Source organism: Melospiza melodia, chromosome 12 (genome assembly GCF_035770615.1).
Source record: "Melospiza melodia melodia isolate bMelMel2 chromosome 12, bMelMel2.pri, whole genome shotgun sequence".
NCBI lineage: Eukaryota > Metazoa > Chordata > Aves > Passeriformes > Passerellidae > Melospiza > Melospiza melodia.
In genome coordinates this window covers 28090500-28104339 of record NC_086205.1, presented here as the reverse complement: position 1 = coordinate 28104339, position 13840 = coordinate 28090500, and the positions used below count along the sequence as shown (strand labels likewise).

Here is a 13840-nt window from a genome sequence, read left to right as displayed (position 1 = left end):
GAGCGGGGCTCCGGCCCTGGCCCCGCCCCGCCGCGCGCGTGACCTTGGCGAGGCGGCGCGCGCGCGGTGCCTCAGCGGCGGCGGCGGCGAGATGCGAGCGGCGGGGCTGCGGCGGCTGCTGCTGCTGCTGCTGCTGCTGGCGGGGCTGGCGGCGGCACCGGGCGGCGGCGGCGCCGCGGCGGCGGAGCACGGCGGGCTGCCGGCGAAGAAGCTGCGCATGGCCTACGCCACCGGGCCGCTGCTCAAGTTTCAGATCTGGTGAGGGGCGCCCGCCAAGATGGCGGCGGCCAAAATGGCGGCGTCCGCCGGGCCGTCGCCTCTCCCTCCCTCGTTCCTTTTTCTTCCCTTCTTTTCCCTCAGCGCTGCGGCGGCCTCGCTCGCTCTTGTCCGTGGAGGGGCCTCCCCCAGGGCCAGGGGCCGCCTCGCCCCAGGCGACCTGTCGGGGTGCTCGGCCTTGTTGGAGCGTGGGAGGCGGCACCGGGCCGCGGGCGGCGGCTCTTTCAGTGGGTCCCGCTCTATGGCCACCCGCCATAAAATCGCGCTTTTCGGGCCCTTTAATGCCGTGTATGGCGTTGTGCTAGTGCGGGACTAGCGTTTGGGAGGAACCGATGTCTGTAATGTACTGTGTTGGTGCAGTGCCCGTATTGCAGTCGGTGCGTTGGGGCACCTTTGCACCATTCCGGCGGTGTTGCCGATGGTGTCAGCAGCTCCGAGCAGGTTCAGGCAGCCCCGGAGCAGCACGGAGCCCGTTGGCAGGGCGAAAAAAACTCCGCAGGCCCGGAGCACTCGTCACTCCGGTTCCCGGCCGCCGGGGTGCGCAGGGCCCGGTGGAGGCCGGAGCCGAGCCTGGGCGGGCCCTGCGGCTCCTCGAGGCACCGCAGAAACGCTCAGCGGAAAGTGCCGCGTTCGGGGTCTTCGGCGGTTTACCGCAGTTCTATAGAGGCGGCTGCCGAAAGGCGAGGCGGAGGACAGCTCGGGAATATTTAATATTTAACTCCTGCAGTTCCCGTGTCGTGCTGACATAAATGGCGCTAGGAGAGACATTGCCTGTCTGGACAGTCCCAGAGAGGGATTCAGACGGCTCTATGTGAAGACTTTTTCAGCACAGAGCAAGGGATTGCTTACATTGACTTCCTAAATTAATCGTAACTTAACAGATTTTTACAGGGAAAGCGAGTGATTTGATGCTTAAGTGGGTATTTCCAGAGCTCTGTGTCTGCTGGGATGTGGAGCAAATCAGTGTCACACCCAGGGTTTACCTGTTGGGATTTGTGATGTGTAATTTCACTGCAGATGAGGTTTTCTCTGAGCCATAAAAAATGTGAGTTCTGTTTTAGCTTGGCGGGTTCTGAGGAGGGTGAGTGCTGCTGAGCAGCGCGGCCCTGGAGCTGAGGTGACGGTGCTGTCTGTGTTCAGTGTCTCCTGAGGCTACAGGCGGGTGTTTGAGGAGTACATGCGGGTCATCAGCCAGCGGTACCCAGACATCCGAATCGAAGGGGAGAACTACCTTCCTCAACCTATCTATAGGTGAGCGTGTGCCTCCTACTGTGTGCTCTCTGTCTGCTTTCCACTGCTAAACACGTGCACTTACACTGAAATAATACTGAAAATGTCATCTTGAGGGGATTTTCTACTGCGATTGCATACAGGGATGCTTGTATGATTTTCTTGTATGTGATTTTCTGCCTTCCAGGTAGCTGCCTTAGTTTTCCATACAAGTATCACTATCCGTATATCTGTATGATGAGGCCTGTCATATCCAACCTAAAATAAATTACATAACTTGTTTTTGAAATAGTGAATTTTCCTAGCTTTTCTTCATGCTGTATCTGGACATAAATTCAGTTTGTTGCTCAGGCTTATGCACTTAGTGACAAATGCCTGTAATGGATTCAAGGACACAGAGGAAGGGAAAGTTCAGTGTTAACATCTGAATCAGGGAGAGCTCACCTCAGGTTAGGGGCTGCCGGAATGGCCTTTGCTGCAGCTGTGGGGGGAAAGCCCAAAGAAATTCAGAAGGCGGCAGAACAGTGTCATTCCTGTTACTTAAAGCAGTGTGCCCACGCTGGAGAGTGATGCCATAGTTACTGGGTGGCTCCTGGAGCGCTCGTTGGCCTGATTTCTGGCAGGGTTGTGGTGGTGGGAGGCTGCGGGGCGCAGTGCCTCCGTGTGGGCTGGCTCTGGGGAGTTGCACATCACTGGGAAATGCTCCACAGGAAGGGTGCCCGTCAGTGTAATATGGAACAGCTTTAGAAACTGAATCTGTTATCCAGGCATAAAGGCAAAGTCCTGTTTGAAGTTTGAAGTCTGCTGAGGAGCAAAAGAATCTCTCTGTGGTTTACAGGAAGGTAGCTTTCTGGGGGGCTGTGCAGAAGCAGGGCCTTATTGGAGGTGTTGTTATGTCTGTTGCTTTTTTGTTTTGTTGGTTTGACTTGGTTTGGGTTTTTTTTACAGTGAGATAAACCTTGGAAAGTTTTGTACTTCCCTGAAACATTTGATTGTACTGTCTCCTAGTGATGTGAATTACAGTTGTGTATGGTGAAGTAGGAACTGAACCTTTCAGTCACTGGTGTGTGTTGTCTCCAACAGGCACATAGCATCCTTCCTGTCTGTCTTCAAACTAGTATTAATTGGCTTAATCATCGTTGGCAAGGACCCGTTTGCTTTCTTTGGCATGCAAGCTCCAAGCATCTGGCAGTGGGGCCAGGAAAACAAGGTAAAGGACATACTTCTTTTAATCTGAAAAAGCAGCTTCAAAGTTACTTCATGAGGGTGCACTCTGGGTCCCTCAGTTCTGACTGATTTACCTTTCATATACTGCAGCCTTATGGTAGAATAATTCTTACCAATTGTGCTTTATGCTTTTGACAAAGCCAGATGTGCTTCTGTGATCTCTTTCCAGGCTGCTGCTACTGCAGAGGGGCAGCTGAGGTTAAAGTGCTGACAAAGACAATAAAAGAGTTCTTTATTTTTTAGGGCTCAAGAAGAACATTTCAAGCCAATATTGTTGATGTTAAAATTACCATTTCCCTTCTCTGTTGTCTCATAATGGTTTTGCAGTTGATGCTTCCATCAGACTCCTGATAGATTAGGCAGCAATTAGAAGGGCGTTAGAGAAATGAAGTTGAAATGTTGTGGGTGTTTTTGGAGAGCAGACTGCCATGACGTTGTGGGAGAATATTCCCATGCGTCAGTACTGATGATGCCAGTGGATTCAGTGTTTTGTACTCTGATTTAGAGTAATCTTGTTCTAGATTTATTCCACTAAACTAAACTAATTTACAGACCTTCATGCTGAGCTGCCCAGTGCCCTGGGTCTTTCACTGGCCAGTTTGCATGCCCAGAAGCTGTAATATTTCCATTTGAATTAAATGGGCCAACTGCGTGACTGGCTGCAGTGCGTGGCTGCTGTCCCTGTGCCAGGTTCTGTGGTGTTGCAGTGACTTGTGTGAGTGTGCCTGTGAACTGGAAAAGGAAATTAGAGAGATGCTGTTGGTGAGGGAGGCGCTGCACTGCTGAAGATGCTGTCCTTTCCTCCTTAGTCACCCATGCACAGAGAAAATTCCAGATGAAGGCTTGGAGGTGTGCAGGAGGGTCCTATGCACGTGACTTGCCTTGCTCTGCTGTTTGAGGCTGGGCCCTAGGCTCTGTGATCTGGAGATTGCTGTGACAGTGACAGGCTGTGTCTGGGGACAGTGGAGTTGCCATGTCAAAGGAGGAAGGGGAGGTGTCTGTAGATGGGAACATTCCTTGAGCAATGACAGAGGGAGTTCAGAGGCAGCTGTGGACAACAGCAGGTGTGCCTGACATGGCTGAGGTCTGTGTGGGTCTCTGTTCCCTTCCAGGTGTACGCCTGCATGATGGTCTTCTTCCTGAGCAACATGATTGAGAACCAGTGTATGTCCACTGGGGCTTTTGAAATCACTTTGAATGGTGAGCTGAGACTTTGTTTGAGGGGTGTCACATATGTGAGGGCTGTGGGGTGTGGAGAATGAGGCATGATGTCAATAAATTTATGTCCCAAATGTGATATGTGGAAATTGCCATCCATTTGGATCTTCAGGTGTTGCCTATCAGAATAAATCATGAAAATCATAGAAGTCTTATAAAGCAATTTATACACGTCAGATATTCTAGAACAGGTCTGTAAAAACTTTCTCAGAGGGATATTTGGTGCCTTGAAATAACTGTGTTATATTCTTTCTCTGTGTGTGATGGGCATTAAATAAGAAACCATCAGCTAGGGGCATGTACTTTCCAATTAGACGCTTTTCCTGTCTGTTCTGCAGCATGCTTTAGCTTTGGAATCCTAAAGAATCCATTACTGTTGCCGGATTATCAGTACTGATGGACAACAGTACTGATTTTTCAGGTAGAGGGGAACATCAGTGGATATTCTGCACCTCTCCATCAATATGATACACTTCTGAATGGAAGCATTAGACACTCTGCTCTCCTAGTTGGGCTAGGATTCAGCATAGCCAGAGGTTGGAAGCATTGTTGATTCAGATGCTTTCCTCAACATAGATCAGTACCATCTCAGAGAGTTTCCTGGCGCTTTTCAATTCCGTGTTTACAGCAGCTCTGCCTGTTTTCTGATGCTCCCAGTGTAATGGCGTTTCTCTCCCGTGTGTGTTCTGCACTAGATGTCCCAGTGTGGTCTAAGCTGGAGTCTGGCCACCTCCCCTCCATGCAGCAGCTTGTACAGATCCTTGATAACGAGATGAAGCTCAATGTGCACATGGAGTCAATGCCCCATCATCGATCATAGCCCCATCGATCAGCACTGAAACTTCTCGTAAGTCTCCTCCAGTCTCCTCCAGTGCGTTTGCCCACATAAGACGGGCACACTGGAGACTGGATTTTAGGATTGTGTGTTTGTTCAGTTAAATGTTTTCCTGGAGAACCAGCTCCCATGATGTTAAACTGCCACATGAGGTGTCACAGAGGCTGTTTGGGTGGGAGGTTTTGGGATGTGGCTCATTCTGCCTGTCTCAGAGCAGGAAGCTGGCATTCCATGAGGCAGGAGAATGTGTGTTACTACAGGCAGAAAGCCTCATGTCAGTGAAACTGTGGTGCAGGCCTAATGTCAGTGAAACTGCTTTGTGCGTTACAATAGCCTCTGTCCTGGGGCTTGGGGTCTCCCTGGCTTTTAACCCAGTTGAATTCCAGAGCCTTGGGGAACAGGATGCTGTCTATTCCTTGCTTAACCCTGGAGAGCAGAACAATGTCATGCTCTGGTGTCCTGCCCTGTTCCTCTGCAAAAGCTGCACGGCTTTTGGTAGCGTGGAGTTCACATCCTGTAGGTACTTTATGACCAAGTACTTGCACGTCACTGTGTCACCTGTGGCTTTCAAAATGCATGGCTTACGATTCCCCATCCTGGGGCTGGCTCAGTGCAGGTGTGCTGCTGTGCTGCAGGGCTCTTGCTGCAGGACTGTAACCCAGGTGTCTCTCCACAGGCATTGGGTGGTGGTTCCCAGGCCACGTGGTGCAGACCCATGAAGGCCTGCACTGAAGACAGCTGCTGTTGGTGCAGGCTGGATGCCTCTCTTGCAGCCACGTTGTGCCTCCTGGACAAACACTCAATGAGCCCTGTTTCAGTGCTGGCCAGTCCACACTGCACAGCCACGAGTGCAATAATACTGTATAGTTTTTTTAAGACTTCATTCGACCAGTTCATAGATCAGCAATGCAGGCATTACTAATGGTAACTTATTTTATATTCATGTTTCACACTATGGCAGATTGAGTTGATACCTAATTTTTCCTTGGAAAAAGAGAAGTTTGTTTAATCTGTTGTATTTTATATGAATTTATGTTCTTTTTGTAGTTTAAAATGAAGTTATAGGAGTGTCCGATATTGTCCTAAACTGTTGAGTAATTGATAGCTGTCTATCAAATCTCTTTAATGTGGTTAAAACAGGTTTGTATATTTTTCAAAATCTATGGCAGAGTCGAACAGTGCATTATATACTGAATTATATAAGCAAAATTATATGCAGAATTGTTACATCACTTGGTGACTTCAGTGAAAATTAAGATCAGCTGCTCTTTAATCATGTGGACCAGCTCCAGCAGTTCTTCCTTGGCCATTTGAGAGATGAGCTGGGCCATCCTGCTGTCCTGAACAGAACCCAAGAACATTAATTGAAATAAAGAGTTCCCATTTCCTGTGTGAAGTACCTTGTTTGTCACCGATGGACATTCTTGGAACTGCAATGGAAAAACTGCATAAAAAGCCAACTTTCCAAAGTTACTGACCTTGTATTTGTCCTGTGTAAGCCCCTAAGAACCTCCAGTGTGGGGAGGGGCACATGGGGCATGGTCTTATCCGTCAGGCACCTGCCACAGTTGAGGTGTGGCCTCCCTGGGGGAAGCTGGCCAGGTGAACCCCTAGTTTCAAAGGCAGCTCTGAGAGGCTGACTGTGGCACCATGAGCCTCTAAACACCCACTGACAGCTCTGTGTTTGCAGTGCTTGAACCAGAGCCCGTCCCAGGCTGCAGCTGGTGCTCCCTGGGCCAAGCATAGGTGATTGCTTTGGGCACTCTGAGGGCATTTGTCGCTCTCTGTGCAGGGAACCACCTTGCCTTGTACCTGCAGCGTGGGCACCAGGAACACCTGGGGCTTCCTGCTGACGCCACCTTCTTGTCAGGAGCGCCAGAGCAGTACCCGTGTGGCTGTGCCTTTGTGCCTTGTGCCTTCCCGAGGGCTGAGGTGAGTGCTCAGCTGGGGCTGCAGGCAGAAGGGAGCCTGCTCAGGAGCAGTGCACTGCTGCGGAGCACGGGGTTGCCTGAGCAAAGCCCTCCCGTGCCTCCATGACCAAGGTGCTGTCAGTGCGGGCTGGTACCGCCTGCCCTGAGCAAGACCCATTTGGGGCTGTGTGGATCAGCCCTGGACTGACCTTTGCTCTGCACCAGGGCACGCAGGGCTGGAGGAGAAACCTTGCTGAGCACATGCAGGTGCCACAGTGTCAGGGACACCTTACACCACACACACACTGGTCAGAACTACTGGGCATTTACTATCGCCTTGATGGAGTTGGCCAGCTCATCACTTATGTCAGCAGTCACGCTGAGCTCCAGGATCTTCACAGCCTGGCTGATGAGGTACATGGGAGGCTGCATTTTGTTCCACTGCTCACTGGAGGGGAAGGTGAGGCAGCCCCGCATCCTGTCGAAGAGCTGCAGGATCTTCACGCGGAAGGCGAGCAGCAGCAGCTCATCCTCGCCCAGCCGGGCTGGAGGAGGCAGCTGGCTGTCAGTGCTGACCTGCAGAACAGAGGACACGTGTCAGCAGAGCCACCCGAGCTGGGCACGGGGCTTCCATCTCCAGCAGACAAACCTGTCCCTGGGACAGGAGCCTGCAGAGGAAAGGAGCTGCTGTGCACCCTGCCCACATGGATCATAGAGCCAGGGTGACCTTGGGGATGTTGCCAGGCATCTGCCTGGGAGTGGAGTCCCACAGTGTGGCCCCTTGCAGAGAGCTGAGGCTGGCAAGTGTCCCATCTCCATAGGAGTGGCAGGAATATGTGCATCTCCACAGCTTTCTTTTTGGGGACGGAGCATGGGACAACATAGGGAGCATCCGCCACAGGATAAGCACAGAGGGAGGGGAGCTTCCCTGGCTGCCCCGCTCCCGCTGGGGGGAGTGGCTCAGCACAGGAACAATTACCTGCACTTTGGTTCCCATGTTGAGTTTTGCTTGTCGCCCCATGGCGAGGAAGGAAACGAAGATCTTGTCCTGGGCCAGGATCCTGACCCCCACGTAGTGGTTCAGTGAGATGAAAATGGGGCTCAGTGGGACCTGGGGCTCTGGTAACAAGTTTGGCCACATCCACCTTCTTACCCTGTTGCCTGCTTGGTCCAAATACTGCCCACCCTGCATACTCATATTTATCCTAAAGAAAGGGAAATGGAAGGTCTGAACCCTGTAAGCTCTTGTGGCAGAAGGTCTCTTATTCCTCTGAGGGATGGGACAGAGGCACAGCAGGGGCAGGGTCTGTTCCCCACCTCTCAAGGCACAGCTGGGTGGCCTTGCTGCTCTGGGGGCACCTGAAGCAGGGCCTATGAGCTGCTGAATTTGTCTATTTTTGGATACTGTTAAAAATAGCCTTTATGGCCTTTGGGATGTCAATGCACAGAGGAGACAGCAAAGCTGCTGAACGCACCACTCATCTCCGGAAGGGTAATAGCACGTGCTCCTGCCATCAGACTGAAACAGTGCTCGGATTTTGGCTGTCCTTGGCTCGTCTTCCTGTACTATGCACATCAGCTGGTCGGTGGCTTGTGCAATGATGATGGCCAGGTTTCCAGATGGATAGCTGCTGCTAGGTAAGGTGTTTGTAACGCCCTGCTTTGCTTGGTTGCTCTGTTATTACACACTAAATACTTCTGGGTACTACTTTGGAGTGTAAAAACTGATATATTACCCAGAGCACGGTGTTAAAAGTGTGGGCTGGGTCTTGGAAACTAGTGCTCATTGGAGCTGGCTGTTCTTTGAAACCTCAGCCCGGGAGCTGTGTCAAGTTTCACTGCTGCTGCTCCTCAGAGCAAGTGGGATCGATGAACTGGGTTGTAATAAAGCGGACTGGGACACAATTAAATTAGCAACAGCCCTGGACTAAGGCAGGCAGGTGAACCCTGTAAAGGATACAATAACTGCGATGTTCCGTCTGGGAGCATGGTAAGGAATTTCTTTCCATTTTTGTAGTACTTCTGCACCAGTTTACCCTTCCCCACCTAAGATTGGAAGGATAAAACGGATGAGAGCAGTCTGGCACAGCTGCCCTGTGAAAATGGGCACTGCCAGGCTCTGCCAGCGCTGACATGTCCAAGGTGCTCCCGTCGCTGTCGGCCGCAGGTACCTGCCTTCTTCCCCAGAAGACTGAATTCGTAGCAGAGGACGCTGCGGGACGCGGGCTTCTTGTCGTGCTTGGGCTCTTTCTTGGACTCAGGCTCCTCTTCGGGCTGGGACTTGGGCTCGTTCTCCAACTCGGCCTCGTTCTCCAGCTCGGGCTCCTCCTCAGGCCAAAGCTCCAGCTCAGACTCCTCCTCGGGCTGGGGCTCTTCCTCAAGCTTCTCCTCGGGCCGGGGTTCCAGTTCAGGTTTCTCCTTAGGCTGGGATTCCAGTTCAGGCTCCTCCTTGGGCTGGGATTCTAGTTCAGGCATCTCGTCGGGCCAGGGCTCGAGTTCGAGCTTGTGCTTCTCCTTGGCCCAGGGCTCGGGTTCGAGCTTGTGCTTCTCCTTGGCCCAGGGCTCGTGCTTGGCTGCGCTTGCAGGAGGCGCTGGTGTCCTGCCTTTGGGAGACGTGCGTTCCTGGGAAGGCTTGTAGGAAGCGGATCCAGCTTGCTGTAACCCTGCAGGGCATAGGGAGGGCCTCTGTGCAGCAGAGAGGGTCGGCAGCGCCCACCGCGGGGCTGCCCACATCGCTGCTGTAACTGGGGGAGTGGGAGTTCCTGGCTGAAACACTCCCTCCTCACAGTCTGTCTCGGGCTATTTTCTAACAAGAGCAGTCCAAAGTGCTCAGCTATTTCAGAGCACAGGATTATGATAAAAGATAGCATTTTTTTCAGTTACATATATACATACACATTTATGTAAAGAGCAACTTTTTGGGATAACATTTGGCTCCACACACTGGAACTGACCATTTGAGATCCCAGTGCTGCAGAAGCCTCACTGCCCTGCCATCCTCTCTGAAAACATGCCCATATTGAAAATCTGGTTCACCTGTCAAAACTCCTCTATCCAAAGGATGCTCAGTCATCTACAGCCTGGGCTAGGAATTGGTGGAATAACCACCTGATCAGGCAAAATATGGGCAAGACTCATTTTGGCAGTTCCTATTTCCTAAGGGCTTGGCTTTGCCAGCTTAGCCTCTCAGGTCAGGTTCTGTGCATCTCAGCTGGAAACATCACAGATACATACTGAAAATCATGACAAACTCTGTGCAAAGATGTGCCTCCTCTTGTGCTCATGTATGAGGGATGATTTGTATCTAATTTACTGAGATTGCATGTCTGACAATGAATGAACGTGTCACTGTATAAAATACCCCACCTGGAAACCAGCAATTCCACTGAATGCACTGTTGAGATAAATAGACAAATCCATAAGGAAATACCAGCTCACCTTTAGTGGCACTCAGCCTTAAAGACTGGTCAGCCAACTCTCTAGCCAGGTGTCTCTTCTGCTGCCTGGAAAATAGAAGTGTTGTTGTCACCTCATGTATCATGTTTAGAAAGCTGCAAGTAGTGGATACCCCTGCTTTAGGAACACAATTTCAGAATCTGTTTTTCTCCCTGCTCACAATTCCAAGTAATAAGCAGCAGAATGTCACCAAAATACTCATACCTCAACAGAAAGGAATTGTGCCCACACAGATTCCAGTGAACAGACTGCCACTGCAGTGAAGGAAGGAGAGCTGAATATTGTAATGGGGTTTGGATCAGTATTTCATGTGAAAGAGAAGGACATATGCCACAAGATCAAGAAAACAGCTCATCTCCAAGAATATTTTCACTATTGCGTAGCTTCCTATGAATCTGACAGTGGCTTGGTGTGTGCTCTGTACATAGTAGGAGGCACTTGCACCCTCAGACTGTGAAGGATTTTTGAGGAGACCAACAGTTTACTTCCAGGTGTACTGGTTTAGTTTTCCTTTTCCTTAGGGAAAAGGAAAACTAAACTAGTACACCTGTGGCTTAGACTTTCCCTGGAGGCTTAAACTCTTGCACAAGCTTTGGGTCTCCTGCTAAACAGCCTGAGAACTTGCAGAGTTCTTGTGTGTGCCTCTGGAAACTGTAATCCAAACACAGTTTATAGATCAAAACAGAAATACAAACACCAGCTTTATTTCAGTGCCAGAGGTAGAAGCTACACCCAAATACTGTCCCTTCCCACAGCTGTGGGGTTTTTTGGCTCTACCTGTCTCTAGATAGTTCATCTGTCAGGATTGGAATTAACATTTCACTCAGTACATGCCTTGGCACCTCCTTGTGCAGCCTGGCAATAGAGGAGCCAGGAGGGACCAGAGAGAATCAGGACTGTAAAGCAAAGGTTTTTCTTCTTTCGTTCCTCTCCCTGCGGTTTCTTAACGCTCTTTTCCCCCTCAAACTCCCTGTTGTTCATTACACAGACCTGATCCCCAGTCCTCCCAGTACCTCTGGCTGTCTTGCTCCTTTGACAGCAGCAGGTTGGCTTCAGCGCTGAGGGATTCCTGGGTGCTGACAGCTCTGGGAAGGCTGCTGGCATCCTCGAGCCTCTTCTTCTCCTTCATGATGAACTCATAGAGCTCCCGGCTGCGCTTGCAGCAGAATTTCTAGAGGTGAGAGAGCAGAGCCGTGAGCGTGGCTGTTCCACAGCAAACCCCTGCTCATCCTCCCTGCCAGCTTACGTCCTCCTGGTCTTCGGAGAGAGGCACATCCTGGGAGAAGGGGAACGGCCTCAGCAGGTTGCCACAGTACTCGCAGGTTGGCTCAGCATCCTCCTCTGCCTGCAGCGATGGTGAAACGATGAGGGGCACCAGCCCCCAGATCCCCGGTTAGCACGGTGAAAGTGAAACACATGTGACAAAGCACCTAAGGGCACTCACAACAGATCCACGTCTGGGATATCTTGGAATGACTCAAAACATTAGGTTCAGGAAACCACCAAAGAGAATAGCAGATGTGTTATAAATAAATCAATAAATGCCCCCAAACAAAGGGAATGATTGGTATTTGTGAGTTCTGCTCCTTCCCAGGGAAGCTGAGAGCACAGAACACTGGAGATGAGGATTTGAGTGCATTACAGAGAGAAAAACTCCAGTTGTGGGAGTTTCTGAGGAAGCACCAGCAGACTTGGTGATACAGAGCTGGTCACATCTGACCAGATGCAAACCAGGCTGACAGCAGGTTGTGCTTTGAGGATGAGTACTGATGTCCTGAAACAAAATTGCTCCCCACCTCATGCTTTGAGTTAACTCTTTGGTAACTTTGCTCTGCTGCGGGGAACTCTGTGCCCTGCTTGTATTAGGTGGCTGTATCTATTTATATACATTTTTTGTCTGATTTAGACAAAATATTCTGCTGGGAAATTCTCAACAGAGGATGCAGCGGTGGTGGGTGCATAGCGTCTTGCTGCCCAGGCTGTTTCAACAGCCTCGCAGAAGAAAAAGCTGTCATGAAGGGGCTCCTTTGCGGGCTCGGCAAAGGGCGTCGGTTCCCTGTTTTCCACGTGGAACCGTGTGCATGAAGCAGCGGGGAGCGCCTACTCCAACTGACCTCGTGGTGTACGTTTGCCTCCGAGGACTCGGGTCTGTAGGCCAGGAGGGTGGGCAGGACCGTGGGGGGGGGGGTCGGCTGCGGGCCGGCCGGGGGTGTCTCGGGGGGCGTCCCGCACTGCGGCTCTGCCAGGGGCTCTGCGCCCTCCTCGGGGGCCGGGGGCCAGCGGGGCCCGCCCGCCGCATCGTCCGCCCGTCCGCTGGGCTCCGCGGCCCGGCCCGGCCCGTCCATGCCCGGCCCGCTGCGCCGCCGTCTCCAGGGCGACGCCGGGGGCGCGGGGCACGCCGGGACCGCGCGGGGCGGCTCCGCCCTAGCCCCGCCCCGGCCCCGGCCCCGGCTCCGCCCGGCACCCGGCTCTGGCCGGGCCGCCGCTGCCCCGCGGCGCTGCTCCTCCGGGCGGCAGCTGCGGCTGCTCCGTGCCCCGTGCCCGCCTCGGCGGGGCTGCGGGCGCTGTGCCGGCCGCACCGCCCGGGGGCCACGGCCGGGAGCGGAGCCGGGGCGGCTCTCACGGGGCAGCCGGAGGCGCCCGGGCTGCGCGGGGCTGCGGGGGCCCGTGGTGCTGGCGGGGCCCGTGGTGCTGGCGGGGCCCGTGGTGCTGGCGGGGCCCGAGCCGCCGCGCTCGGTCCTGGTCCCGCCGTCCCGGCGCAGCTGGGAGCCGGACTGGGGGTGACACGCGATACCAAACCCGGCGTGACTGCCTGTTCGGACACGACCTGTCTGCACCTGGAACACCTGCCCGAGTGGATTTCTTACACCTGTGTCACACGCTTGTCACACATCTTCCCGATCTCTCCCGTAGGACTTGGCGCTGTCGAACCTCTCCAAGGAACCTGCACATACAGCTCGGAGAATAAAAGAGAGAAAACCGTCTTGCACAAACCCAGCCAGGTTTGGATTCCCCTCGGGAGAGCAGGTGTGTGCTACCTTACCTGTGCTGTCGGTAAGAATTCGCAATGTCTTACTAGCACGTGAGTTCCACAACGGAGAAGTCAGTTTCACGTACGTTTCAGACAGAAAGAGCATGTTGAGGTGCAGCCAGTGTCTCGGTGGCTCACCTGGTGTTGAGAACTCCCCATAGCACTGCGACATCACTTCCATGCTCCCGACAGCAGAGGGCCGGCAGCACGGCCGGGGCAGGCCCTCGAGGTGAGCTGTGCTCGCTCTAAACTCATCAGTCCCTGGACAGGCGCATTTTAATTTCTGTCTGAAGTGGAAATAGTTTCTAGGGAGAACTCTAGATCCACAGCAGGTGCTCCTGGTGGGCTGGAGAGCAGCCAAGGGGCTGCAGGGTGGCTGGGGCTCTGCCCGGCATGCAGGTCTGTCTGCTGCGAGCTCTGTCTGGATGTGCTTCACCCTCCCTTTCAAGTCTGAGGGCTTGAGAGGGGTCAGCTCTGTTCAGAGAACCAGGCAGGCCTCAATAACCTCAATGTCTTGAGGAACTTTTACTTGGCAAGTCGTATCAGCTGCCTTGGGAAGAAAACTTGAAACCTGAGGGAATCCTGAAACGAATGTCACTTGTCTGCTCAATGACCTGAACTGGAAACACCTCCCTTCTTGGCAGTGCCAGCTGAGGT

General features: G+C 52.8%; 2 protein-coding genes across 2 annotated transcripts; one reads left to right on the top strand and one right to left on the bottom strand.

The window, feature by feature from the left end:
• Window positions 1–91: 91 nt before the first annotated feature.
• SELENOT (selenoprotein T) lies at window positions 92–6185 on the top strand. Its single transcript, XM_063167497.1, has 6 exons — window positions 92–258; window positions 1417–1527; window positions 2590–2716; window positions 3846–3933; window positions 4647–4798; window positions 5463–6185. Exons 1-5 carry the CDS (start codon window positions 92–94, stop codon window positions 4769–4771), a joined length of 618 nt encoding a protein of 205 aa, XP_063023567.1. The 3' UTR covers window positions 4772–4798; window positions 5463–6185.
• On the bottom strand, window positions 6035–12497 carry ERICH6 (glutamate rich 6). The gene is made up of 9 exons (XM_063167496.1): window positions 12267–12497; window positions 11399–11497; window positions 11166–11323; window positions 10135–10199; window positions 8872–9359; window positions 8657–8742; window positions 8172–8324; window positions 7676–7901; window positions 6035–7272 (listed from the first exon to the last, which is right to left on the bottom strand). Exons 1-9 carry the CDS (start codon window positions 12495–12497, stop codon window positions 7012–7014), a joined length of 1767 nt encoding a protein of 588 aa, XP_063023566.1. The 3' UTR covers window positions 6035–7011.
• Between the last annotated feature and the right edge of the window lie 1343 nt (window positions 12498–13840).